The 26,321-nt window shown below is 36.9% G+C and overlaps 1 protein-coding gene across 3 annotated transcripts in view; it reads right to left on the bottom strand.

The window, feature by feature from the left end:
• Positions 1 to 26,321, bottom strand: part of LOC122813455 (E3 ubiquitin-protein ligase HECTD3-like) — a 770,789-nt gene that overhangs the window by 401,358 nt on the left and 343,110 nt on the right. For all 3 annotated transcript variants that reach the window (XM_044085771.1, XM_044085770.1, XM_044085772.1), the window contains one exon: positions 4,495 to 4,576. In XM_044085771.1, coding sequence (XP_043941706.1) covers positions 4,495 to 4,576 — 82 coding nt within the window. The remainder of the gene's footprint in view (positions 1 to 4,494; positions 4,577 to 26,321) is intronic.

The following is a 26,321-nucleotide window of genomic DNA, read 5'->3' as shown; positions in this document are numbered from 1 at the left end:
AAAGTTGCTAAAATAAAGTGCTTTGTGTTACCATGTGTTTCCTGAAAAGATAGGAAGACTGAAACTTAAAAGGGCTATCATTATTCAGTGAATTCAGACTAGAGGAGGTTAGACCATTAATCACACAGAAAGTGTAGAATTTAAATGGATTCTTTTGATTTGGAAGCATATAAGTTTCTGGGCTTGTATGATACTGTGTCTTTAAAATCTGTATGAAAAGAAAGGAGATTGAGGCACTACATTTAAATGTCCTGGTGTCACATAACATGTGACTGCTTTTCACATTTAAATATGAGGGTGTTTCTATATGATTTGTAAAATTACCTGATGAAGCAACAGAGAAACCATTATGCACTGTGTATTATGTGTATTATTGTGTATTATGCACTGGATTTAATTAAAGATTTTTACTGCATGGAGCAGTGAACCTTCATGTTTTTTTTTTTTTTTTTTTGCATTTACTTTGGAACAGATCTTCATGTGTATTCATTGTTAGGAACATTTTGAAGGCATTTTCTGTTTCCTTCTGCTTGAAAATGTTTGTGAAATTGGCATTTGTAGAATGATGTCTTCCTGTTACAGATGAAAAAAGTCCTCATTACATGGTAAGTATCCATGCGCCAAATTAGGAATAAAAAACATTTCCATGAAGGTGGTAACACCGAGGCGCTAGAATCTGTTATTACAGAAAGAATAAATATTTGAATTTTACTATTTGTGCGTTTTCATCTGTTCATTCCAGAATTTGGTTTGGATCTGGACCATTGCAAAACTACTACTAAAACTCAAACCAACAACCCTAGCCACCAATAAATTACCCGCTGAATACCTCCAACTAGCCGTTGAAGCCATAGCATATCCTGTCTCCATCCTAATAAACAGATCCATCTCCGAGTGTAAAGTACCCCAGCTTTGGAAAATATCTCATATTATCCCACTGCACAAAGGGGGCAGCTCTCTTGAACTGAACAACTACCACCCGATAGCCATACTACCCCATTATCTAAACTTTTAGAGAGAGTAATACACAGGCAACTAATGCAATACCTCTTAGAAAATAAACTACTATCAACACAGCAACATGGCTTTAGAACCTTCCACAGCACCATGCTTACAGCATCTACTAACATCATCAATAATCACAGAAATAATGAACTCCTTGTATCCACCACATTCTTAGACTTATCCAAAGTATTTGATATGGTTAACCATGCATAACTCCTTCACTCACTATCCACTCTAAACCTTACCATCCCTGCCACCTCTTGGTTTAAAAGCTACCTAGAGGGAAGGCAACAAGCTGTAATATGGCAAAACCAACTCTCTCCCTCCCTGCCTGTCTCCCTAGGGGTACCCCAAGGCTCCATCTTGGGACCACTGCACTTTGCCCTCTTTACTAATCAGCTCCCATCCAATATTCCCAAAGCCTCAATAGTGCAATATGCAGATGATACCACCATAACATGCACAGCCAACACATTCGACCTCCTTCACTCCCAAACACAAGAATACTTTTCCCTAGCCGAAACTTGGATCACCAAACAAAGCCTCATTCTTAACCCAGGAAAAACTAAACTACTCCTCTTTAGCTCCCACAGATCCATACCTCCCTCCAATAGTTTTACAATCTCCTCTAATAACAATACCACAATCATACCAAGCTGCTAGGGGTCGAAATTGATGATCACCTTAGATTTGACCCACATATTTCCTTAACCATAAAAAAAGTTAATAAAATACTTGGTCTACTCTATCGTAATAAGAAATTTCTCTCTGACCATTCAAAATTACAATAACCAGGACACACCTAATATTCACCTTACTGTATGCCTCCCCTGTGCTTGCCAGTCTCCACAAAACTGACCTAAACAAACTTGACAGTTGTTATAATAAGACAGCCAGATTTGCTACAGTCTCGCCCATTAGAACGCAACACTGTGACTGCCTCAAAAAACTCAACTGGCTAGAACTCCCACTACTACTTCAACTCAATCAACTATCACTAGCCCACAAAATAATACATTACTCTGACAACACCCCAGCTCTACAACAACTTCTTCAACCCTATACCACTACCAGAACCTTAAGATCTAGCACCCAAAACCTCCTCAAGGTTACCAAATATAACAATGAAGCTGGTAAATTGGTATACAGCCACTACATTTCAAAAATCTGGAACTCCTTTCCTGCCCATATAACTGACAACAAATCCCCAACCCAGTTCAGGAAACTAGTCAAACTTCACTTCATGAATAACTGACTATGCTCCTGCATCACCCCTGGTTAATACTTCAGTTAATTTCTACTAATTACTTAAAAACAAACCTAAACATCCAAGAATTCTGATGTATTACCTAACTTAACTTACGACTGTCAAACTAACCAATTTAGAACACATTATCTACTTAAGACTGCAAAACTAATTGCACATCCTGACTCTTTAGTGCTGATAGCAATCTATCCCAGGAATGTTGTGCTTTGTACTATCTTCAAAATTAAATACCATAGAGTACTAATTATTATGTATCCTATCTTATAAAATGTATTGTATGTCAAAGTGTTTTCCTTTACGTATGTTTTGTCTGTAAAAAAAAAAAGTTTTCTCTTGGAGATTTTCTTCCCGGGGCTCCACTGAAAATGGATTTGCATCCAGTTGGACTCTCCTGGTCAACAAATGTAAAATAAATAAAGTAAATAATGGATACTCAGTATTATGCAGCAACACCAACAACAGTCGATTTACTGTGACTTTGAATCACTATAACTCTAACAGCTGTATTTTCACTCTGTAGGCTGGGTAGAATGGGTGCAGCCTACTCAAGTCTGTTTCATCTTGCTCTTGGACAGCATAGCAGCCCTCTCCACCTTCTGAAACTCCAACTCTTCTTTGAACTTGTATGTAACACTCAGAAATTTGATAAAACATTTTTATCTAATTAATTTCTTGCCTTTATTCCCCTTAAGGTTGCAATTGCACATGCAAAACTTTGTGATACTTTGCTGGTAGATGCATTAACTTTTCATCAGCAGACCTCCAAATTGTACTGAAACATTCAGAGGCTATATGTCTAATGTGCATGTGTTTACCGTTTTTTTTCCTTTTTGAGAAAACGGTTTACCTGTACAGTATATGTCTTTACATGTACAATACACCCCGTTAATGGAATGCTTGAAAACAACCTCATATGAATATTAACAGGGGACTGACACAGTGCAGATTCAATATCACACACGCACACGCACGCACACACGCACACACACCTCTCCTGAAAAAGTGAAACTGTACCTAAATGTAAGGAAGCACCTATACTAAAGAACCTCTCTGGAATGAATCAGCAAAGCAAAACTCTCCGTACCATAAGAAGCAAGGCAGCATATACTTACGGAACACAACTAGTATTTAACTTCCGCATGCTTTCTATGGTAGCATGCGATACACGCAATCCATGTTGATTATTTTTTCTCCAAGTGACAGGACTTGCAGCTTTAAAAAGGGGGGGGGGTGTGCTGAAAAATGTCCAGCCATATGGAGTAAATAAATAGCTAGAATAATATGCATGAGCTACATTTTACCAAACACTGCAAGAGAGATATTTCTACAGTACAGGTATCCTCTTAAAATAAATTACCTCCAAAAGTAATTAATAAAATAAGAAAACAAAGTAAAAATAAAACTAATAAACTTGCTTAATAAAAACCTGGATATTTGTTAACATTACATTAGAAGTACAGGAATCCAGAGTGTCTACACATTGTCCTTTTGATAAACTCTTATTCTGAATAAAAATGACTGTGTTCAAAACAAAACATTTTTGGGGGAGGGTGCAAAGCCATTCCTCATTCATATCCCCTTACCTTATATAATTGTCTCCAGAACTGCTGTACCTTGAAGAAAGGGCTACTCCTTCCACAACAACTCAACCCAATCAAGACAGTTTGGATGTATTTCTTTAGCCAACTGGCTGTCAATTAAATATCCTATTAATGAAGACATATGACTGCTAAGGCCAAAACTATGGGAGTAGGAGATGGGGGTGGATGGGTAACAGTTATTTTTTTTTCTGGATTTTGCATTAAATAATTTTTCTCATGCTGTTTTTTTTCAACACCAACATTTACATGTGGAGTTAATACTTTGTATTTCTACCTAGGGGTATTTCTTTTTCTTCACCTTTTAGATAAAAATAACTTGAGTCCTGGAGAGTTGCCTTTTCTTTTCATGCAAAGTATAATGTTGCAATAAGTAAAATAAAACTCGCTGGATACACACGGCACGTAACTCTTTATTTTTTTTTCTAAATAAAGAGTTACGTGCCGTGTGTATCCAGCAAGTTTTATTTTACTTATTGCTTCTGATTTATTATCACTGATTTCTTCATCCAGAGTTGAGGACTTTATTTCTGTATTTTAAAGTATAATGTTGGTTTCTAGAAAATAAAATGACAGGTTGTTTGTGTAGATGAAACAAACTCTTCCTGTCATGTCCACACTCACCCTGAGCTGAAGGAAGGTGCCTATACTGTAATTCCACGCAGGTATTAGGTGGGTGATGATGTTACCCAGAATTTTTGAAAACCTAAAACAGAACAATAATAACATCAACAACAAGGAAGTAGATTTAGATCCATCCAAAAGCCTAATACAAGCATCATTCAAGAGGAAGCCAGAAGGATATTTGTATCAGGAAGAGAAAACATTCAACAGGGTGGTAAGACAGTAATGTTACATTACTGAAAACAGTAAGACATCATGAAGAAAAAAAATGCTGTGAGGTTATTGACAACACATTATGCAGTATACATTGCTAGGTTCAGGAGCATCATTAAGTAGATAGGTTTTTAATGATTAAATATTGTAATTCACACAACTAAGCATTACTGTGTAAAAACGATTTGTAAGCACAGCATAAAGTAAATGCTTAATTCCAGCTACTACATCCACATAGGACAACAAAGACCCATCCAGAATGGATAAAATCTTTATTAGATTTAGTGCTTTCATTCACTAGCCCTGTGGACTTCATCAAAATGTAAAATTAATTCTGTATTACTATATTCTTATACACTAAATGGTCCAATAGGGTATGCTCTAACTAAAAGATTACCCTCCTGTAACTGCTTCTCTTAAAAGGGCAACATATACATAAAACGGAGTCATGCATACTCAATACAAAACCTATGATTAACACAATTGTAGAACAGCTCGTTGTTGTAAAACCACATACATAATCATAATTTAAATAAAAAACACTCATACATTAATTAAAAAAGACACAAACATAATAACTATTATCCCACACAAGGATAATAAAACTGAAAAGGGATTTAAATATGCTTAAAATGTGTGCTACAATGGGTAACTAACCCTTATTAAAATACGAAACATATATTAAACCCAAATAACCCCCCCTAACTTCTTAATTTTAACACCGATTTAATCGGGATGTTGTCATTAATACCCGGGGGGGGGGGCTATTGGTGTTAAGTAATAACTGCCATTTGACTTCTTTTTCTTCCAATAAAGCTTCCATATTTCCACCCCTTGGGTTGACAATTAACATCTAAAATTGCAAATTTGAAAGTCTTACATTTCTGACTGGATACTAGGTGTCTATATAGGGCATTATTGGTATTATACCTTTTTATCTGGTAATAATGTTCGTATATTCTGTTCTTAAGGGCTCTATCAGATTTTAATATTTATAAGTATAGAAATGTTAAGTTGGAAAAAGAACACTTTTCCCTGTTTCCAAAAGGTATGAAATATGTCCCCACCACAAGGTTTAAGTTGGTAGACACCTTAGTTGAGATGAATTTATATTTGCCTAAGTTAAATTGTGCTATTTATTTTAAGGATAATAAAATATCTAAGGAAATAAATATAGCTTACTGAAGAATGAATATGTTTTTAGAGAAACTTTTGATTGAAAATAGAATAACTAAGGATGTATACAATTTTTTTTAAAGTAGAAAACCCTGTTATATCTACTATATATTCATAAGAACATAGCTAATCCCCCCATTTTGCCTGATTATATCTGGAAGCAAATCCAAGACTTTTTCCTATGGGGTGGTTATTGATAGATGGTTAAAACATACCTATAGTGAAGTACAACATATGTTAAAAGATTCCTGGGACTTTTTGAGTCATCTATATGATAACACTTGGGGAAAAGATTTAATATTTTTAACGATTGATGTTATTGACTTATTTTCCTGCATTATGAGATTATGCTCTGAATTAGAATGGGAGAAACTACAATAAATTACTGTACTTATGGCTATGGTATTGGATTAGAATTCTATATATTCTGAAGGTGAACACTTTAGACAAAAAAGGGGCATGGCAATGGGTGCTTCGTGTGCCCCCATATTTGCAGACCTAGTGTTATTGGACTGAGACACTAAGCATGTCCTAAGGTGCAAATTTTCTGACAATATTAAATTTTATGTCGATTTTTGGATGATATATTTGTGTTATGGAAAGGAAATAAGGAAGGTATTGATGAATTTGTGAAGTATTTAAATGATACTAGTACATTTTTAAAATTTACTTACACTTATGACCAACACAGTATATCATTTTTAGATACATACACTTCACTTTCTGAAGATGGATTTAGATCCAATTTATATCGTAAACGTACTTATAGAAATTCTTATTTAGAATACAGTAGTTGTCATCCTTACAGTCAGAAGAATAATATCATCAGAGGACGGTGTGTTAGAGCTGCCCACATGACTTCAAATTATGAGGACGTGGTTAAGGAATTGGACATGTTAGGAGACATGTTTTTGAATAGAGGGTACCCCATTATCATGGTTAAGAATATAATCAACTATGTGAAATCACAATGGGGCATTAAATATAAGCCATTATTAGGAGTAGGTCTTGACTCCCCAGTTAACACAAATAAAAGTGATGACTTTAGGAGAGCCTTTGTATTAGACTACAACCCTTCAATTCAACATGTTAAAAGTATTGTTATGAAAAATTGGAATATATTAAGTGATGGAGAGGTTTACAAACTGTTAGGAGAAAAGCCCAATTTTGTATTCAAAATGGGTTAATCTAATAAATGAGTCTGAATATGGTCAAGCACTATCTGATTTTAATAAGAGAAGAAATAAAGGTGGCACCAAGAAATGTGGTAGTTGTATTCAATGCTTTACTATTTTCAAAGGTGAATCTTTAGTATTGGATAATTTCAACAAGACCACAGTATATTTTAAGAAAGGAAATTGTTGCTCAAGACATTTAGTTTATTTAGCTAAGTGTATGTTCTGTTCTGTTTTTCATGTAGGAAAATCTGATAGAGCCCTTAAGAACAGAATACATGAACATTATTCATCATCATGATCTTCTTTCGGCTGTTCCCGTTAGGGGTTGTCACAGCGGATCACCTGTTTCCATTTCTTCCTGTCATCCGCATCTTGCTCTGCCACACCAACCACCTGCATGTCCTCTCTCATCACATCCATAAACCTTATCTTAGGCCTTCCTCTTTTCCTGTTACCTGGTAGCTTCATCCTTAGCATCTTTTTTCCAATATACTCAACATCCCTCCTCAGCACATGTCCAAACCAACGTTTTGCTGTGACGACCCCTAATGGGAGCAGCCGAAAGAAGAAGAAGTATACATGGGGTTGGCATATAGGAGGGTGGAGATAAGATGTGTGTGGGTGATGGTAATTCTAGCTAAAGGAGTAAGGAAAGATTTAATCCTGTAAAGGGAACCTAATTTTCTATTAACTGATTTAATGGTTAAGTTAATGTGTGCATCAAAGTTAAGGTTGTAGTCAATTGTTACACCTAAAAGTTTAGTGGTTTGGTCAGGTGCTATGACGGTGCCATTATTGGATGTAACTGTGATATCAATAGGGGAGAACTTCTGTGTTGGAGTGAACAGGAGTAATTTAGTTTTCTTAGGGTTTAGGAGGAGACAGCGTTGAAGGAACCAGTTTTCTACTAAGTTAAATACTTTTTGGGTGATGGACTGGAGTTCAGCAGAAGAGGCAGTGGCACAGATTAATGTGGAATCATCTGCATATTGTTTGCAGGTGGCTTGAGGATGGTTAGCATTTAGATCGTTAATGAAGACAGAGAAAAGGAGAGGTCCCAAAATGGAGCCTTGAGGGACACCAAGGGTAATAGGGAGGTGAGTGGATAAGTTATTGTCCCAGAGGACTGCTTGTTGTCTATTTTCTAGATAGGACTTGAGCCATTGCATTGCCTGTGTGTCTAATGAAAGTGATTTAAGTATATTTATAAGTAACTGATGGTTAACCATATTGAAAGCTTTAGAGAGGTCAATAAAGAGTGCAGAGGAAAGCATGTTGTTATTAAGATTTTTATTAATGCAGTCAGAGAAGGATAAGAGTGCAGTAGTAGTACTATGGAATGGCCTAAAGCCATGCTGACAGTCAGCTAGTAGGTTACTTTGGCGAAGGTGATCAAGTAGTTGCAGGTGGATACATTTTCCCATGAGTTTTGCTAATGGAGAGAGTAAGGCTATGGGATGAAACTTTGAGAGTTTGGTTGAGTTACAGCCCTTATGTAGTGGGATAATATGGGAGATTTTATTAATGTATGAATGTTTTTTATTTAAATTATGATTATTTTATGTGGTTTGACAACAATGAGCTGTTCTACAATTGTGTTAATCATAGGTTCTATATTGAGTATGCATGACTTAGTTTTATGTATATGTTGCCCTTTTAAGAGAAGCAATTACCAGAAGGTAATCTTTTAGTAAGAGCATACCCTATTGGACAGCTTAGTGTATAAGAATGTAGTAATACTGAATGAATTTTAGATTCTGATGAAGTCCATAGGGCTAGTGGACAAAAGCACTAAATCTAATAAAGTTTTTATCCATTCTGGATGGGTCTTCATTGTCCTATGTGGATCTAGTAGCTGGAATTAAGCGTTTACTTTATGCTGATTAAATATTGTCTTAATATTTTAATTTGATATTTCTCGGTTGAAAATTCAACTTCATCCTTATTGCAATTGCTAAGCCTAATAAGTTTCAATAAAGTGAAACAAGCAATATGATATTATTTAAAATATAATGTATGACAGTTGTATAATGTTATTAAAAGAAACACCACTCTGAATATTATACAATACAAAAATTAGAGAGTCAGTAAAACCAAAAGGGACTGCAAACCTGTGGAGGAAAATTGATCAAAACCAAAGAGATTTGAATATAAATAATGAGGGAAACAGACCAGCATTGTATTAAATATACAACAGCATCATAAACCAGCAAGATCTTCCATGTGCATGCGCCAAAGTTACATGTAGCCACCACATAATGATAGTATCCCAATTCGTATTAAGTAAATGGACTGCACAAAAAAAAAAAAGCATGGGTAATAAACTAGCAGGCATGCTAACACAGTATGTTACATTTCAGTTTATTAAGAGGACTATTTATAAACTGCATGCACCATAGCAGCCTTGGTATGCTGTTGAATGGAATACTAAAGCCTGTTGCTTTTTGTAAAGAAAGTTACACAGTGGGGTAAGTCATTGTACACTGTCTTACTTCATTGTTTAGAGGTACTGTACTTCAGTCCTTCTACATGGCACATCTTATAACCAAAGGTTTCGCATCCAGAAAGAAAGAGGTCATCATCCCTCTCTACTCATTCCTCATTAGACCAATCATTGAATATAATGCCCCGTTTGGTATGTACCTGACCAGACACCTACAACAGCTGGAGAGGCCGCAAAAGTACCTCACAAAAAGAATCCTAGGCCTTAAACACACGTCCTACACGGACAGACTCAAGAAACTTCAGCTGTTCTCAGTTTCTTATCCTCTATTTAGAGGTGATCTCTGCTTGACTTACAAAGCCATGTCCGACCCAGCCCTACTTGAAATGCTACACCTAAACAAATCCCAATACCCCCGTGCCACACGCTGCAGAGATCTCAACCTCTTTACCACAATTAACAGAATATGCTGGAGGGACAGGTTCATCTCCCAAAGACTGCCCATACTCTGGAATAAGCTTCCCATTCATGTCAAGCAGAGCACCTCGCTGTCCCTCTTCAAGAGAAATCTTGACGAGTGGATGGGTAACAGAAAGTTCACCCTAGGGATCACTCCAATTGCCCTACTGGTTAGGGGCACGGTGAACTAACATCAGGTGGCACGGTGCCTGGGCAATTTTTTTGGGCTAGGCTTATAAAGGCTCCAGGACTATTAGCCTAGTACACACCTATGAACCTATGACATGTATGCATGCATGAGGGACATAAGAAACCATCCTCCCAGCTAGATACTGTATTTCCTGTGTGCACAGATGGCATATGCACATGAGCTCACACCCCCTTCCTGAATGGACACTGTTTATAAAACAAAATACATCAGCCTTCCAGCTACCATCTGATTCCAAAGTGGTATCTCATGGAAATGCATCAATGTGCAGACTGACAGGACTATAGCTGGATGCACAGTGTTAACTCTCCCCTCCTAAACAGTGTGCAGACTGACAGGACAACAGTTGGATGCACAGTGTTAACCCTCCCCTTCTAGTGTGTTGCCCAGCAGACATACCTGAGCAATGTTCCTGATCTTGTACTACATAAACTGCATTGACAGACGTAATAAAGCCTGGTGACCTTTAACTTGTTTTTGTCACATAACTACAAGTAATTGAACATCTCATGATTAATATGTGCCAGTTGAAATATAAGTACTTAAAAAAATCTCTTGCCTTTTACAAGTACTCCACCCCTTTTTTCTCATTGCTAAAATAATCTTTTAAAATGATTTAGTGGTGATAAGATGCAGCAATGTCCCCCGCTTGTCACCCCTATGGATTTTGGGCAGTATTTTAACGAAAAAAGTTCATAACATTTTTTTTATGTAATGTACAGCTCATATAAATGTATGGTACCCCCTGGTGATGTCACTTAGGGATTGTGTAAGGTGTGTCCATAAACTTTAATGAATACATCTTTGAGCATGCTCAGTGTTTTGTGTCCATTAAATTCCATGGACATACATCATGCTTTGCCCTCACTGATGCCACTGAGGTAAAAGTTTACTATTTACACTCAATGACATCAGTGTATAGAAAATACAAATTTTAAAACCTATTTTAAATAACCAGAAGCTGAAAATGTTCACTCATGGGGTTAAAATGCTGTTTTGTAGTATTTGCTCCACATGCCATTGATGTAAAGGTAAGTTTTCTTCCATCAACAAATCACTTTATATTTGTTCTGATGTTACCAGCAGAAAATGCCTTTTCTCCAAGTATGTTCACATTTCTGGATAAGCCTTTTGTTCTTTGTTTTGGTGATATTTGGTTGCCATTTTCTTTTGAGTTCACTATTAGTCGAGTTCACTATTAGTCTTAATTGGAGTAGTTAAAACTGAAGTTCAAATTCGCACTCATTCAATTCAAATTTCAGGTATTCCCAATCAAAGTTAGTCACAGACTTCCACAAAGAAATGATAAAGCTGGAATTACACTGCAGCAATATGAACAAAACAATCAAGAACCTCAGACTGACAGGCAAAAATAAAAAATTCACTACAAAGGTGACGTAGGCAGCCTTCAGGAACCATCTCGGACATGCAATCTTTGAAGTTCCCTGATTCAGCTACTTGAGAATAAAGATCTCTTCGATAATCAGGTTTAATAGCCAGATCTGCTGCTTTGTCTTTACAGTAACAGGGGTAACCTTTTGAAATGTTGGCACCTGCTAGAGTGAGCCCCAAAATGTGGAGACTAAATGGCTGAAATGACAGATTTATATATACTAAGTCCTAGATGCCATTTCTAGGAATATTCCCTTTTCGCTGAGGTGGGGCAATCTTAGCATTGGTATATATAAGTTCTGGGGGTGTGGGGGCTTGTCCCCCCACTTAAGGATGCAGAAGGGCTTACACCCTCCAAGAGAATTTTTAAGGAGAAAAATGATTTTCGAGATTAGCTCTACTCCAGGTTTTCAGTCTTTTTTTTTTTTTTTCGGCACTCGACATTTGGAAGCCAGTAATAGCTTTATTGCACTGTGGTAACAGCACAGTACATTCTGCTACGTTTCCTGTCTGCCCTTTTATCCCTTGTCTCAGTTCTTCATTTCTTAATGACTACACTCTCAGTAATTAGACCTTTCATTTGAAGCAGTATCAAAACCATTCTAACTTTGATTACTGTGTTTGATTTCCTCCTCAGTCCTAGCTCTTTGTCTTTTGCAACTACCAGTCTCTTAAACATTGTGTTCTGCATTTTTACAGTTCTCTTACAGATATCTCCCTTCATTCTGCAGAAAACACATTGGCTTTATCTGGAACTACTCTTCCCATATCCTCCTCAAAATTACTTTTTTTTCCGCTCTCTTCAATCACAGTACTGTTTTTGTACTGTGTTTGCAGTACCCTCTGTTCATTATTCTTTCTTCATATGCTTTTTCTAGGAAATGCTTATACCGCAATATATAGTCTCCATATTCCATCTGGGTTATTACGTCCTTCCCTCACAGATATTAGATGTCACACACATCTATTTAACTACTATACTTCCTGCCACCAGCTAATTCTTATTTTAATACAGTAGTTTCAAAACAAATGCTCTCTTATTTAATTACTTTTATTATGTCCTTAATTATTGCCGTCTTGCTCTCTCTCTGCTTGATTCTCTTCCTTTTTACACAAGTCAGCGATGTCCTGGATAACATCTATAGTTAACACTCCATCTATTCTACTAACAATCCATGCTCACAAATCCTGTATTATGTCTCCAGCACCTTGTGCTCACAAATCCCATACTATGTCTCCAGCACCTTGATCCTGAAGCATTATTTTCAGTAGCTACAACACAACCTTTTGAAACCTCTCATTTCTTTAATTACCCACTCACAGGCATCTCTCTGGCTGTATCAGTGTGGAATATTTTGACATATTCAAACATTTTATGTTCTGTTCATTTCATTTTACATTATTTTTTCTTGGATACTTTGTAATCTCAAAACCCAAGCACACCTTAATCTTAATCTTACTTTTATCTGCTGAAGTTGAGTCTAAGCTGATCCATTTTTCCCATAGTTGCTCAACCCACAAACAACTCTTAAACTAAAATTTCCTCTTATCTGTCAAAAGCACTCAAGATAACTAACCTAAATTGCAGAACCATAAACAACAAATTGAAAAATGTGAATTCCGAATCATTACTGATAAACAAGATATACTTAGTATTTCTGAAATGTGATATATAGCAACTAAACTCATCAACAGATACTACTTCGTTTTTTCAGGATTGGTAGTAGGATAGTTGAAGGTGTAAATATTCTCAGTAAAAGCCACATTGAAGTCATCTTACCAGACTGGAGCAACTGTAACTTGAATGTTGATTCCAGTTGCTTGGTCTTACAAATTAAACTCGGTGGAAAAAATAATATTTTCATCTCAGTGGCTTACATTCTGCCTTTAGCAATTCTGAATTCCTCCTGAATTTCTAACCTTTTCTCTGGCATTAACAACTGGTTTACTAAACATAACAGTTACACTAGGCAATTTAAACCTTGATTAGGTTGGAGATTGCTGTCTAGTATTTGTAAATTCTGCATCACTTGCTGGTCTTTACCAACTCAATAATTCTCCTACATGCCCCAGGAGCTTTCCTCTCTCTGGATCTCTTCTTCAATGAGTGACTACTACCCTATCTTTATAATCTGATACTTTAATCTCTCTATAGAATAACTGGGGTATGTTTCCTCCTGAAAAGGATGTTATACTGTTACATTTATTATTCCTGACTGACTGGTCTCTTTTGTGCAGTATGGTTAAGGTTGATATTGGAAAGCAGAATTTTAATTCCATGCTTGTCCCGATACAAAATAGATTAGAATGACTCACTTAATGCAGGCTACATGGAAATAATATTGTCTTAAAAAGTGTCTCTATCATACCCTAAAACATTATGCACTGAAATAAAATCTCAGATTAGCAACAGTAGTATCACAAAGTTAAAATTCTCCAGTATCACACTAATTCAAACTCAGTACTTGAGTCAACAAATCTACTGAAGGACTTTTCACTACAATCCTACCCAAGCCTTTTTCCACTTTCAGCATATCTTCCTCAATATACCTTCATGTTTTATCCCTCTAGAAGATCTACTTGAACTCTACTTTAAGTCTATCTCTAGAAAGGATGCATCCACATACAATGACTTTGATCTGCACCCAAAGTTCCTAAAGGGCTGCATCTTACATCATTAAACTTTTATCTTTTCTATTGAATCTGTCGCTCAGCCCTATCTGCATTCCAGCACCACAGGAGTCTGTTGTTATCATCCATCTTCCCAAAACTAACTCTCAATCTTCACCGGAGCACTTTAAGCTGATAGCCAATCTACCATTTCTTACTAAAATCCCAGAAAAAATATTGTTCACACAAATTCTCTCTTATGGTTTTGGCTACCTCCTTACTCTCCCTTCCTCACTTGCTTGCTTACTGCTATCTAATTTTCTTCTCTGATTTTCTCTCTAAATATACCATAACCCTGTTTTTCCTTCACTTTATATTGCAGTTCCTGTTTTTATTCGACTAACTTACCTTTAATTTCTCTACAAGCTGTCTAATATTTTCTAAATATTAAATGATTGTCATATATCTCGCATTGATTCTTAACCAATGATTTTATAATATGTTTAATTTGTTATAATTATTTAAACTGCAAATATTTTTGTTTTATTTTTGAAGATGGTAAAATTATTGTTCTTAAAATGTTTTATAATAATTTGAAGCTTTTCTACCAGGAATCCACTGAAAATGAACTTCTACCCAGTTAGACTTTCCCGGTAATTAAATCTCAATAAATAATAAATAAGCAAATGAAACAGAATGAACAGAAACTAGCAAATAGTAGTTCCAGCTACATAAGCCTCCTTGTGATACCTTTTAACTGTAAGTATTAAGCAACACCCTGAGAAGAAAATATTACATTTAATTTTTTAATTACTTTTATTGAGTCTGTGATACAAAAATGGAAGTCTCATAGTATATATGGAGCTATTACAAGTTTCAACTTTTATTATCAGCTATATCTCTTGGTCAGTGCTGGGATTTCACCACTGGGTAACGACATGATTCAAATCAGTTTCCTCCACTTCCAAACCATTGATGTTATAGGATGCTACTCTGCTGAACACCCACTGCAGTGCTGTATCATTACTGATTGGGTATATAAAATGGTGTGACAGCATCCATTTTTAAGTAAGGAAATAAAAAGTATAAACAAAAGAGAGAAATTCTGGTTGGCCTTCCTTAGTCTGCTGCCATTATAACCCTCACCAGGAGATGTGTATGGAAAGAGGTGAGTAAGCGAGGGTCTATCAAACACAGATCCCCTGAATATGGATAAAGTAACCAACGATAAAAGTATAATATTCCAAAAAAGCCAACAACGCGTTGGAATATACACGGCAAAACAACACTTTAATACAAAATAGTAAAAATATAAAACATGTGAGCGCTTTCACAGAGTCTGCTCTGCTTCCTCAGACATACTACAGTAACTGCTGCTCTTGTTTAAATAATGATACATCTAGGTCATATCCAATCAGTTAACAGCATCCTGATTGAATAAATAAAAGTTAAAGGCATACACTATACAAACACTATATAAACAATCATATAAATAGTGAACTAAAAATATACGTAAAAAGCTGTAAAAACATGCTCTATAAAATTAGATAGTGGTAAAACGGTAAAATATATGTACAAATATTAGAAGATGTGACCAAACATAATAATCAATGTTTCAAAGCCTTGTTCCTAAGAAAAGGTTTCAGTGAAACCTTACTATTTAGTCCAGGTGGTCTGTCAGCCTGAAGCCTAATTATCCATTCTTGTTCTGAGGCTTCGGTCTTGTTGTTCATGTTCCCACCTCTTTTTTTATCTTGTATGATATGTAACACTAGAAACTTGAAGGTGTGTGTGGCTCCCTCCTTTATAACATGCATCGCTAACGCACTTGCCTCTTTTTTATTTTTAATGTCCCTTATATGTTCTAGGACTCTGTCTTTGAGTAGCCGATTAGTTTTACCTACATAGTAGGCTGGGCATTTTGTACAGAAACCAAAGTACACAACATTCTTACTATAACAGTCTGTATAAAAGCATGTATCAAGGCTGACAGACCACCTGGACTAAATAGTAAGGTTTCACTGAAACCTTTTCTTAGGAACAGGGCTTTGAAACATTGATTATTATGTTTGGTCGCATCTTCTAATATTTGTACATATATTTTACAGTTTTACCACTATCTAATTTTATAGAGCATGTTTTTACAGTTTTTTACAGATATTTTTAGTTCACTATTTATATGATTGATTGTTTATATAGTGTTTGTATAGTGTATGTCTTTAACTTTTATTTATTCAATCAAGATGCTGTTAACTGATTGGATATGACCTAGATGTATCATTATTTAAACAACAGCAGCAGTTACTGTAGTATGTCTGAGGAAGCAGAGAGGACTCTGTGAAAGCGCTCACATGTTTTATATTTTTACTATTTTGTATTAAAGTGTTGTTTTGCCGTGTGTATTCCACCGAGTTGTTGGCTTTTTTGGAATAAGTGAGGGTCTAGTCTGGTTTTGTATTGCATTTTTATAGTACTTTTCTAAATAACTTGAAAAACTACAACACTACTTCATTACTGATTTAATGTATTATTACTCGATTTGTTATTGTAATAGATTGTATTTCTTAGGGATGTAACTAAAAAAAAAAAAGAAGCAGAAAATTAAGCACATTTAAAATAAAGAAATTGTTGCTGTCAAAAAAAATATGTAATTACCCTGGCCAGCAGTCTGTTACAGTCAGTGAAAGCTCGGTGCTGTTTTCTTCACCTAATTCCACTGTCCCTTCTTATAAGGCAGAGGATGCCAGGACTGGGATTTGTAAAGTTAGAACTACAGTGGTGGATGGATCGGATGGCTGTCTATCCAGGACTCCCTTAATCTCTTCTTAACCCAGCACATCTGGTCTTGACATGACTCCTCAGATTTCGCTTGGGTTGAAGTTTTAATGGAGAAAAAGTGGAAGATTTTTTTGGACAATTTGGACAGATAAAAGCACATAAATATCAAAGAAATGCTGGCTGTGTTTCAAACTGTATAAGCTTTACATCAACTTTGGCAACCAGTCCCTCTTTAATTGAATACAGACAACACCACAGTGATGTGATACTTAAACAAACAAGAGGTACCAAGTCATACTAACTGTACTGCTTGTCACTGATGGCTTAGGAGTCAGCTTTTCAACACTCCCTAACTTTTCATGCCTCTTATAAACCATCAGAACTTAGTGGCAGGCAAACTCAACAGATCCTGCACAGACCCTCATGAGTTGAAACTCAGTTCAAAGGTATTCCAAGAATTGACCCAGATGTGGGGAATACCTCAAGTAGATTTGGTTGCCTCCTTTCAAAACAGACAACTGAACAGCTTTCTGTTTCAGCAATCCTTGCAAGTAGACTTAGAGAGCAGATGCTCTTTCATTCCCCTGGTCAGGGATATTCCTGTAAGCTTCTCAAGCCTTTGCACTGATTTCCAAGGTACATCTGAAGATTCAGAAAGATTTACCAAATATCAATGTGGCGACTCCCTTTTGGGCCAGGCAAAATTTGTTATCCCTTCTTATGGAATTGTTTAAGGATGATTACTATAAGTGACCTCACAGACTGGATCTTCTCACACAGGACAAGAAAAGTTTGATACACCCTGACACCAAGGAATTGCAAATGACTGCCTGGATGGCCTAAATTTTTTTAAACACCTTTACTGAATTTATTACTTGTCACATAGGCAAATTTAATAATTTATATTTATATAAAAGTAATCAAACTGTACTAACAAGTTCACATTTATAAACATTATACTTCACATATATTGCTATATATATCATATAACCTAAACAACATAAATTATTCAATTCCTGCATTGCACCCCCTTTTTTTAAACAGCACAAATCTTTATTAAACCATCACTTACAACATAGGCAATCATGCATTTATATAAATGAAACTAAATTACACCTACACAATCCTAGTTACAAACATTTTTCAACACAAACCATACTAACACACTCCCAGTTGCAAACTTTATACATCACTTATCATCTACCCAATAATTTTCAGTCAAGCATTACATAGCTCATTTAAGTCCTGCCTTCTTTCAAACATCATTCCTCCCCTTGTATGTATTGTTCCCACAATTCCCATTTTTCCTATGTAGTTTGCTCCTACCCTTTTCTAAATATCTCTATTCCAGTTGTTTTATCTCTGTTACTATATTACTACTTCTAGTAAAGTTGGTTTAGATTTTGATTTCCATTTTCTAGTAATTGCTTTTTTAGTAGCCACCATAATTTGACACAGCAAGGTCTTCCCATGTCTAGGCAATTCCAATTCTATATCATAGCTCAGAAAAATCAATTGCCTCATCACACCAATCTGCCCACTCAATATCTCTGACAGTGCATCCCACAGGGACTCCATAAAGTCTGCCAACTCACCGCACACCCAGAAAATATGTTCACAATTACGTCTTTCCTCCCCATCACACCTCCATTTGTGTCTACTCAAGGAAAAATTCTCTGGAGCCTACTTGGGTTATAAAAATATCTATGTAGGCATTTCCAAGTAAAAATGCTAAATATTCTAGATTGTGTTGCATATTTGGTAGACATACATCTATACTCCCATTGTTTCTTTGTGAATTACTTATCCAATCTCTCTTCCCAATACTTTTTAACCTCCTCTGATTGATTCTTATAGTTATCATGCGATATTTTAGATGCTCTACTAATTATTACTTTTTTAATGACAGCTTCAGTTCTATAGTCTACTAAAAGCTCTACCAGTGCTGGTTCTTCATTTAGAACTCCACTATTTCTTTCTCTTTGCCTATACCCTGATATCAGTCCTTGACAGGGAAGGCAATCTCTAACCTGCAGTCCAAATAAATTCTTGGCATCTTCCCATCATTCTATCATCTTCCCCTCTCTTGTCATTTGCTCCCAATATCTTGGTTCCTTTGCTAGTTTTCTCCAACATATTCCAGCCCCCTCTTGCCTATTGTCTATATCCCTAATTGCAGTCATCCCTATCGGCAGAATCTCCTTTCTTCATTTCCGTGTTGTCTTAGTTCTTAGGATACTTTCTGCTACTTCATAGATATAATATTCTGTATAATTATTGTTATTCTCCTTAAAGGCCTGTATCCAAAATCCCAGTCTCTCCTTATTTCTTGTGCTTCCCCCTGTTTCATCATCATCCCTTTCTACTTTGAATTATAAAAGTTATAAAAACAAAGTGGAGATTCAGCACAGCACAGTATAAAAAATAAAAATATTTATTAATTGTTAGCACTTTCATGGTAATAGACCACTTTTTCAGACAAACAACTAATACAAAAAGCACACATACTTAAATGTCATTAATCCCTGGGCTATGTGGTATCCCTTAAACCTTTTTGGGTGCAAGACCATTGAAACCTAAGTGAACTGGCTCTTTAAATAACGGATTGCTTTTAATGGTTTCATGGGACTGAATGTTTTCAGTGGATACTTTTGATTTAAATATGTGTGCTTTTTGTATTAGTTGTTTGTCTGAAGAAGCGGTCTATTACTGTGAAAGTGCTAACAATTCATAGGTTCATAGATAAGTACTAGGCTATCTGCTCGAGGGCATTTATAATCCCAGCCAGAGTGTGTCGGCTTTTGCCACCCCATTGATTAATTAGCTGATCCTCTGTCAAGCACAGCCAATGAAGTGATCCCAGGGGTGTATTTTCTGTTACCCATCCACTTGTCAAGGTTTCTCTTGAAGAGTGTTAGTGAGGGGTTCTGTCTAATGTACTTTGGAATTTTGTTCCAAAGCATGGGGAGTCTCTGTGACAGGAATCTATCCCTGCAGTATGTTCTATTTATTGTTTTGGTGAGGTTTAGCTCACTAGAGTGAGTGGCTAGCAGTGACTTGGATTTCTTTATGTGGAGTATGTCCATCAATTCTGAGGTGGACATGGCTTTGTAAGTCAGGCAGAGATCACCTCTCAGTAAGCGATATGCCACTGAGTACAGCCTGAGTTTTTTCAGTCGGGCTGCATAGGACATATGTTTGAGGCCAGTAATCCTCTTGGTGAGGTACTTTTATGGTCTCTCCAGCTGTTGGAAGTGTCTTGTGAGGTACATTCCAAATGGGGCATTGTACTCTATGATGGATCTGATGAGTGACAAGTAGAGGGGCACTATAACCTCTCTATTTCTAGATGTGAACCCTTTAGTAATTAGATGGGCCACATAGAAAGATTTCCTAACTACTTTGGCAATATGATTGTCAAAGGAGAGATTACTATCTACCAGGGTCCCCAGATCAATTATTACCTTTTCTGTATTAAGGGGGCTACCACCTATGTGGTAATTCGTGGGTGTTTTGTTTTTCCCAGACAGGATGACTATGCATTTTTTGGCATTTAGCTTGAGGCCATGACTTTGAAACCAGGTGTCCATCTCAGTAAGGCCCTTTTGGAGGATGTCCGTGTCAGCTGGAGAGTCAATTATGGCTACCAGTTTGCAGTCATCTGCGAACTTGGTTAGCCATAGTCCTCCTGTGTTTGCCTGTACTTCTGAGAAGTATATGCCGAACAGGAGGGGTCCCAGGACTGAGCCTTGTAGGACACCACTTGTGACTGGTTTAGAGTCGGACCTGGAGCCTGCTATTCTTACCATGTGAGTTCTGTCTGTAAGCCAGTTGGCAACCCATCTCATGATGTAGGGGTTTATGTTCAGGCTGGTGAGTTTTTCTGTAATACCCGAGTGGGGAATGGTGTCGAAAGCCTTGGAGAGGTCAAGGTAGGCTGTGTGAACAACATTTCCCTCGTCTATGGCCTTGGTGACTGTCTAATAAATATGTTTATTTTTTATACTGTGCTGTGCTGAATCTCCACTTTGTTTTTATCATTTTTATATTTATTTCTGTATTTGAGTGGAGTTTCGCTACCCAACTGCCATTTTTATTTCTTTTTTCACTTTGAATTATAGTTTTCTGATTGTGCTATGTATAGGAGCCTGAACTGTGTAGCTCTGAAATGCCCCTTTAAATCTGGTAATCCCAATCTGCTCTGTTCTACTGGAAGAATCAACTCATCACACTTGACTCTTGCTGTCTTCCACTCCTAGATAAAGTCTATCAGCTCTTTATTAATTGGTATCCACAACTTCTCCTCTGGTTGACCTGTGTGTAAGATTAATGGGACTAAAAACATTTTAACTACTTGTATCTTACTATCCATATCCATATAACGAAGCTTCCATTTTCTCTGTATTTGTATTATCTTTTGTTTAGTCTCTTCCCACATATTCTTAGCTGCCACACCAGAATATTTTTAATCCGTACTCCTAAATACTTAATTTTATCATGTCCCCATAAATATGGATATTGCTGAACCAATTCATATGTGGGTAAACAATTTACTGCTATTGCCTTTGTTTTAGCTTCATTAATTTTGTATCCTGAAAAGATTTGAAACTGTCTCAAAATGTTCCACAACACTGTAGTGCCTCTTTCTGGTTTTGTCAGGTATAAAATTATATCATCTGGAAATAGAGCTAGCTTTTCTTGACTATGATACCAATTATATCCTTGAATTTCTGAGTCCCTTATTTTATTTGACAATGGTTCTAAATATAATGCCAATAACAAAGGGGAAGAGGGCACCCCTGCCTGGTTCCTCTGCTCAAGCAGAAATTATCAGAGAGGACACCACCAACTTTAATTTTCTTCTCTGATCCCTCTTAGATCCTCCTAATCAACATTATATATGTTTTCAGGAAAGAGAAATGCTTCCATTGCCCTGCTCATAAAGTCCCAGCTTACTCTGTCAAATGCCTTCTCTGCAACAAGACCGATCAATAACAATGGTATGTTCTTACATTCTGCTTCCCCTCTGGATTATCAGTGTTCTGTTAATGTTGTCAAATGTTTGCCTACCCTCCAAAAAACTACACTGATCCATATCTATCAATTTTGGCATTATTTTTATCCTAACCATTAATAACTGAGCCTCATCTACCTCTAACCTTGTCATATTTAATTCTTCCATAAACATTTCTATTTGTATCTTTTCTTGATTTCCATATTTCTGTGGTTTATACAGATTGTCATAGAATTTCTGAAATATTTCTAATATCTCTACAGGATCTCGTTACCTTCCTTGTTATAGGCTCCCTAAGCCTGGTGACAGCCTTTTTTACTTTCTGTTGCCTGAGTTGTTGTGCTAAAGGTTTTTGTGCTCTAGGGTTATTATCAAAAAACAGTTGCTTAACAGCAATCTTTCTAATCTCATGTATATTATCAAGGTAATCCCTTATTTTCTGCTGAGAATTCTGCAGTTGATCCTCTTCTTGTTCTATGATATTCCCCCTATTATGCAATACTTGAACATTTGTCAGTCTCGCTAAATAATTATTGTTGCTTCTTAACCATAGCTCCCTTTCTTTCTTTTCCACACTATTTTTAAACTCCACCTTAATTTTATCCCACTCCGTAACTATATTTTTAGAAGGAATTTCTGTCTTCTTGAATAGCTCCTGAATAATCTCCAATACCCATTCCTTAAATTCATCTATTTTCAACAGACAGGTGGGAAAGCACCAGTGTCTCATTTTATTTCATTACCCTGTGTTTTTATTTTAGTTATTATTGGTGCATGATCTGAAATAGTTATTGGGTGCATATCAAGACCTTCAATTAAATGCACATGTTCCTGTGAATTGTAAATTCTGTCTAGCCTAGCCCAGTTTTTATATCTTGGAGAATAATATGTAAATTCCCTCTGAACTCCTATTACTGAATTCACATCTTCCATGCCAAATATTGTCATAAATTTCTTCAAAAGTCTACTGTCCTTTGTTATACTTTCCCTTCTGGGCCCCCCAGACACATCATCACTGCGGCAAAGAAAATTCCAGTCCACATGTATAAGTAATATTCCTTGCTTAAAACTGATTACTTCTCCCAGAATTTTCTTAAGCTCCATTATAGTAGTTTTAGGTGGAATATAAGTACATGCCAGTGTAATCCTCCTCCCTTGCCAGCAGCCCCTTAGCACTACTAATCTGGCACTATCTTTCTTATCTTCTTCTATCACATTTGGAGCTCCTGTTGCAATTAATATAAATATCATTGTTTTCCTTTGTCCCAGATATTCCTCTGAATAACCATCCTAAAAAACCTTTCTTTATCAAATTCACGTGTTTAGGTATTTCCAAGTGTGTCTCCTGTAACATAACTATTTGCACTCTACATTTTTTATTATGGTTCACTATTTTTTTTCTTTTTTGTATTTATCTGTGAGGCCATTGACATTTAAAGACATTACAGAAAGCATCATTGTATTAAAAAGTTATTATTCCCACTTTTTATGTATATCGCATTTTTGTTAAATGTCTAGTTCCAGCTTTTGTGTTACATGCATACACTGTTTGGCAGGTTGAACTGCTTGGTAGTTGTTTCTTGTCATATCCATTTGAGTCTATGTCACATCTTACAAAAACGTTTGTTTTATTTAAAGCCCTCATACAAAAAACAAACTCCCAATACACTCCAAAATGTATTAATTTAATACTAACACAATAAATTATGTGTATCTAATATTGAAGATTTACCTTCCTAATAGGAACAAATGTCCCGAACTGTACGAGCACATCCACTCATGCATGAATCATACCATCCCAGATAGAACCAATATGCTATTCTCCAAAAAAAGGAAGCCAATCTGGTGGTCCCCTGCTATAAACAAACTATACAACCGAAGGAAGAAACTGTTGCAAAAAAGAGGAAAATTCCAGGATGCAAAAAACTCCCTCACCAGCCTCAGTAAGAAGCTGATATCCCTCATAAAATCCTCAAAAGCTAGTTATGAAAATAAAATTGCCAAAGATTCCAAAGACAACCACAAGGCATTCTATAGTTATGTCAAGAATCTAAATGGCAATACTCAGACATGCTCTGAGCTACAACAGAATGGCATTAAATATACTGATCCCAAGGATATTGCCAATATCCTGGCAGATAGATTTAGTGACAACTTCACCCCATCTCACCCCCTAAAGGGCCCATCTCAATACCAAAAGATTGCCAAATTCCGATAATCACAGCCACACAGGTAGAAACCGCACTCTCCAAAGCTAAGAAATAAGCATCCATGGGACCAGATGACATCCCAGGCTGTGTACTACATGAACTAGAGAATAAACTGGCACCTCACCTAAGTGTCATGTTTAATCATAGCCTCACTTCAGGCTTCGTGCCCACTGAGTGGCACACAGCTACAGTTATCCAACTCCACAAGGGAGGATCCACCTTGGATCCCGGGAACTACTGTCCCATCAGTCTGACAAGCCTGATCTGCAAGGGCATGGAACGCATTATCATAAAACTTATAAACAAAGACATTGGCAACCTTCAAACACAGGACCCTACCCAGTTTGGGTTTGTGAAGGGCTGATCTTGTCTCCTGAATCTGACTGACTTCTTCAAATCAGTCTCCAGAGCTGTGGACAAGGGTAAGGCAGTCCACACAGCCTATCTGGACCTTGCCAAGGCCTTCGACACCATCCCCCACTCTGGAGTCATAGATAAACTTACTAAGCTGGGCATAAATCCCTACATCACTCGATGGGTTGCCAACTGGCTTACTGACAGAACCCAGACTGTAAAAGTAGCCGACTCCAAATCCAGCTCCAGACAAGTGACAAGTGGAGTACCTCAGGGTTCAGTCCTGGGACCACTCTTGTTTGGCATCTACTTCTCTGTAGTACAGGCCAACACTAAGGGACTCTGGCTAACAAAGTTTGCAGATGACTGCAAACTGGGAGCCATTATTGAATCCCCAAATGATGTGGATATTCTACAAAAGGGCCTTACAGAAACAGATACCTGGTGCCAGAGTCATGTGCTTAAGCTTAATGCCAAGAAATGTATAGTTATCCCCTTTGGAAAAAAACATGTACCCATGAATTACCACATAGGTGGCAGGACACTAAACATCGAAAGTGTGATGAGAGACTTAGGGTCACAGGTGGACAGTGGTCTCACTTTCGATAACCACATCGCCACAACAGTCAGGAAATCCTTCTATGTGGCACACCTCATCACTAAGGGCTTTTCATTCAGAAAAAAGGAGGTCATTGTCCCACTGTACTCATCCCTCATTAGACCCATTATAGAGTATAATGCCCCGTTTGGTATGTACCTCACAAGACATCTGCAACAGCTGGAAAGGCCACAGAAATACCTCACTAAAAGAATCACAGGCCTAAAGCAGATGCCATATGCTGACCATCTAAAAAACTCCAGCTATACTCTGTGGCATATTGTCTACTCAGAGGCAATCTCTGCTTAACATACAAGGCCATGTCAAACCCTGAGCTGTTGGACATGCTCCACTTAAAGAAATCCCAATCCCTCAGAGCTACACGCTCCAGGGATCTAAACCTTGTCATCACAATGAACAAAACATGCTGGAGGGATAGGTTCCTGACCCAGAGACTCCCCATACATGTCAAGCAGAGCGCCTCATTGGCCCTCTTCAAAAGGAACCTTGATGATTGGATGGAAGATAGAAAATTCACCCAGGGGATCATGTCAGTCGCCCTGCTAGACAGGGGCTCAGAGAAGTAAATATTGTGGGAAGAAATATTCAGGGAATTGTTATGGCTAGGCTTGCATAGGCCCTAGGGCTGATAGCCTAGTATCAACCTATGAACCTATGACAGCCACACTCAAGGCAGTTAACATCAAAGTAAAGGTATCCATGCTAAAATGCATGGTGCAGCCTGTGCTTCTACTAAGTGCTAAGTGATTTTGTCTTATCTTTGTAGCTCTCCCAGCTGGAAGAACCCCTGAATGCTTTCAAAGAACATTATCTCTTAGGCAGTTTCTCTTTCTATTTTTTCCCAGCCTATCACTCTCCACCAAACGGTAACCAATTTCTCTTTATCAGACTGCCTGCATGGAGATGTGAGAACCAGACAGTCAATTTCTCTTTATCAGATTGTTTCCATGGTGACATGAGGGCCAAATACAGAACTACTAGCAAGCATACATTCATTTGCTAGAAAACAGTCTTATAATATTCAATATTTTTTTTCATTTACTGGCTTTCTCTTAAAATTTGATCTGATGTTGTCATTTTCATTTGTTCCTCAACCAGTGGGTTCAGATATGACTTATCCACTTTCTACAGATTCTAGAATCAGAATCTGGATCTCCTCCCTTATCCATAACA

This window comes from Protopterus annectens, chromosome 10.part0 (genome assembly GCF_019279795.1).
Source record: "Protopterus annectens isolate FY-2018-M chromosome 10.part0, PAN1.0, whole genome shotgun sequence".
NCBI classification, from domain to species: Eukaryota; Metazoa; Chordata; order Ceratodontiformes; family Protopteridae; genus Protopterus; species Protopterus annectens.
The sequence above is the reverse complement of the archived record's forward strand: the minus strand, read 5'-3'. Positions and strand labels throughout refer to the sequence as shown.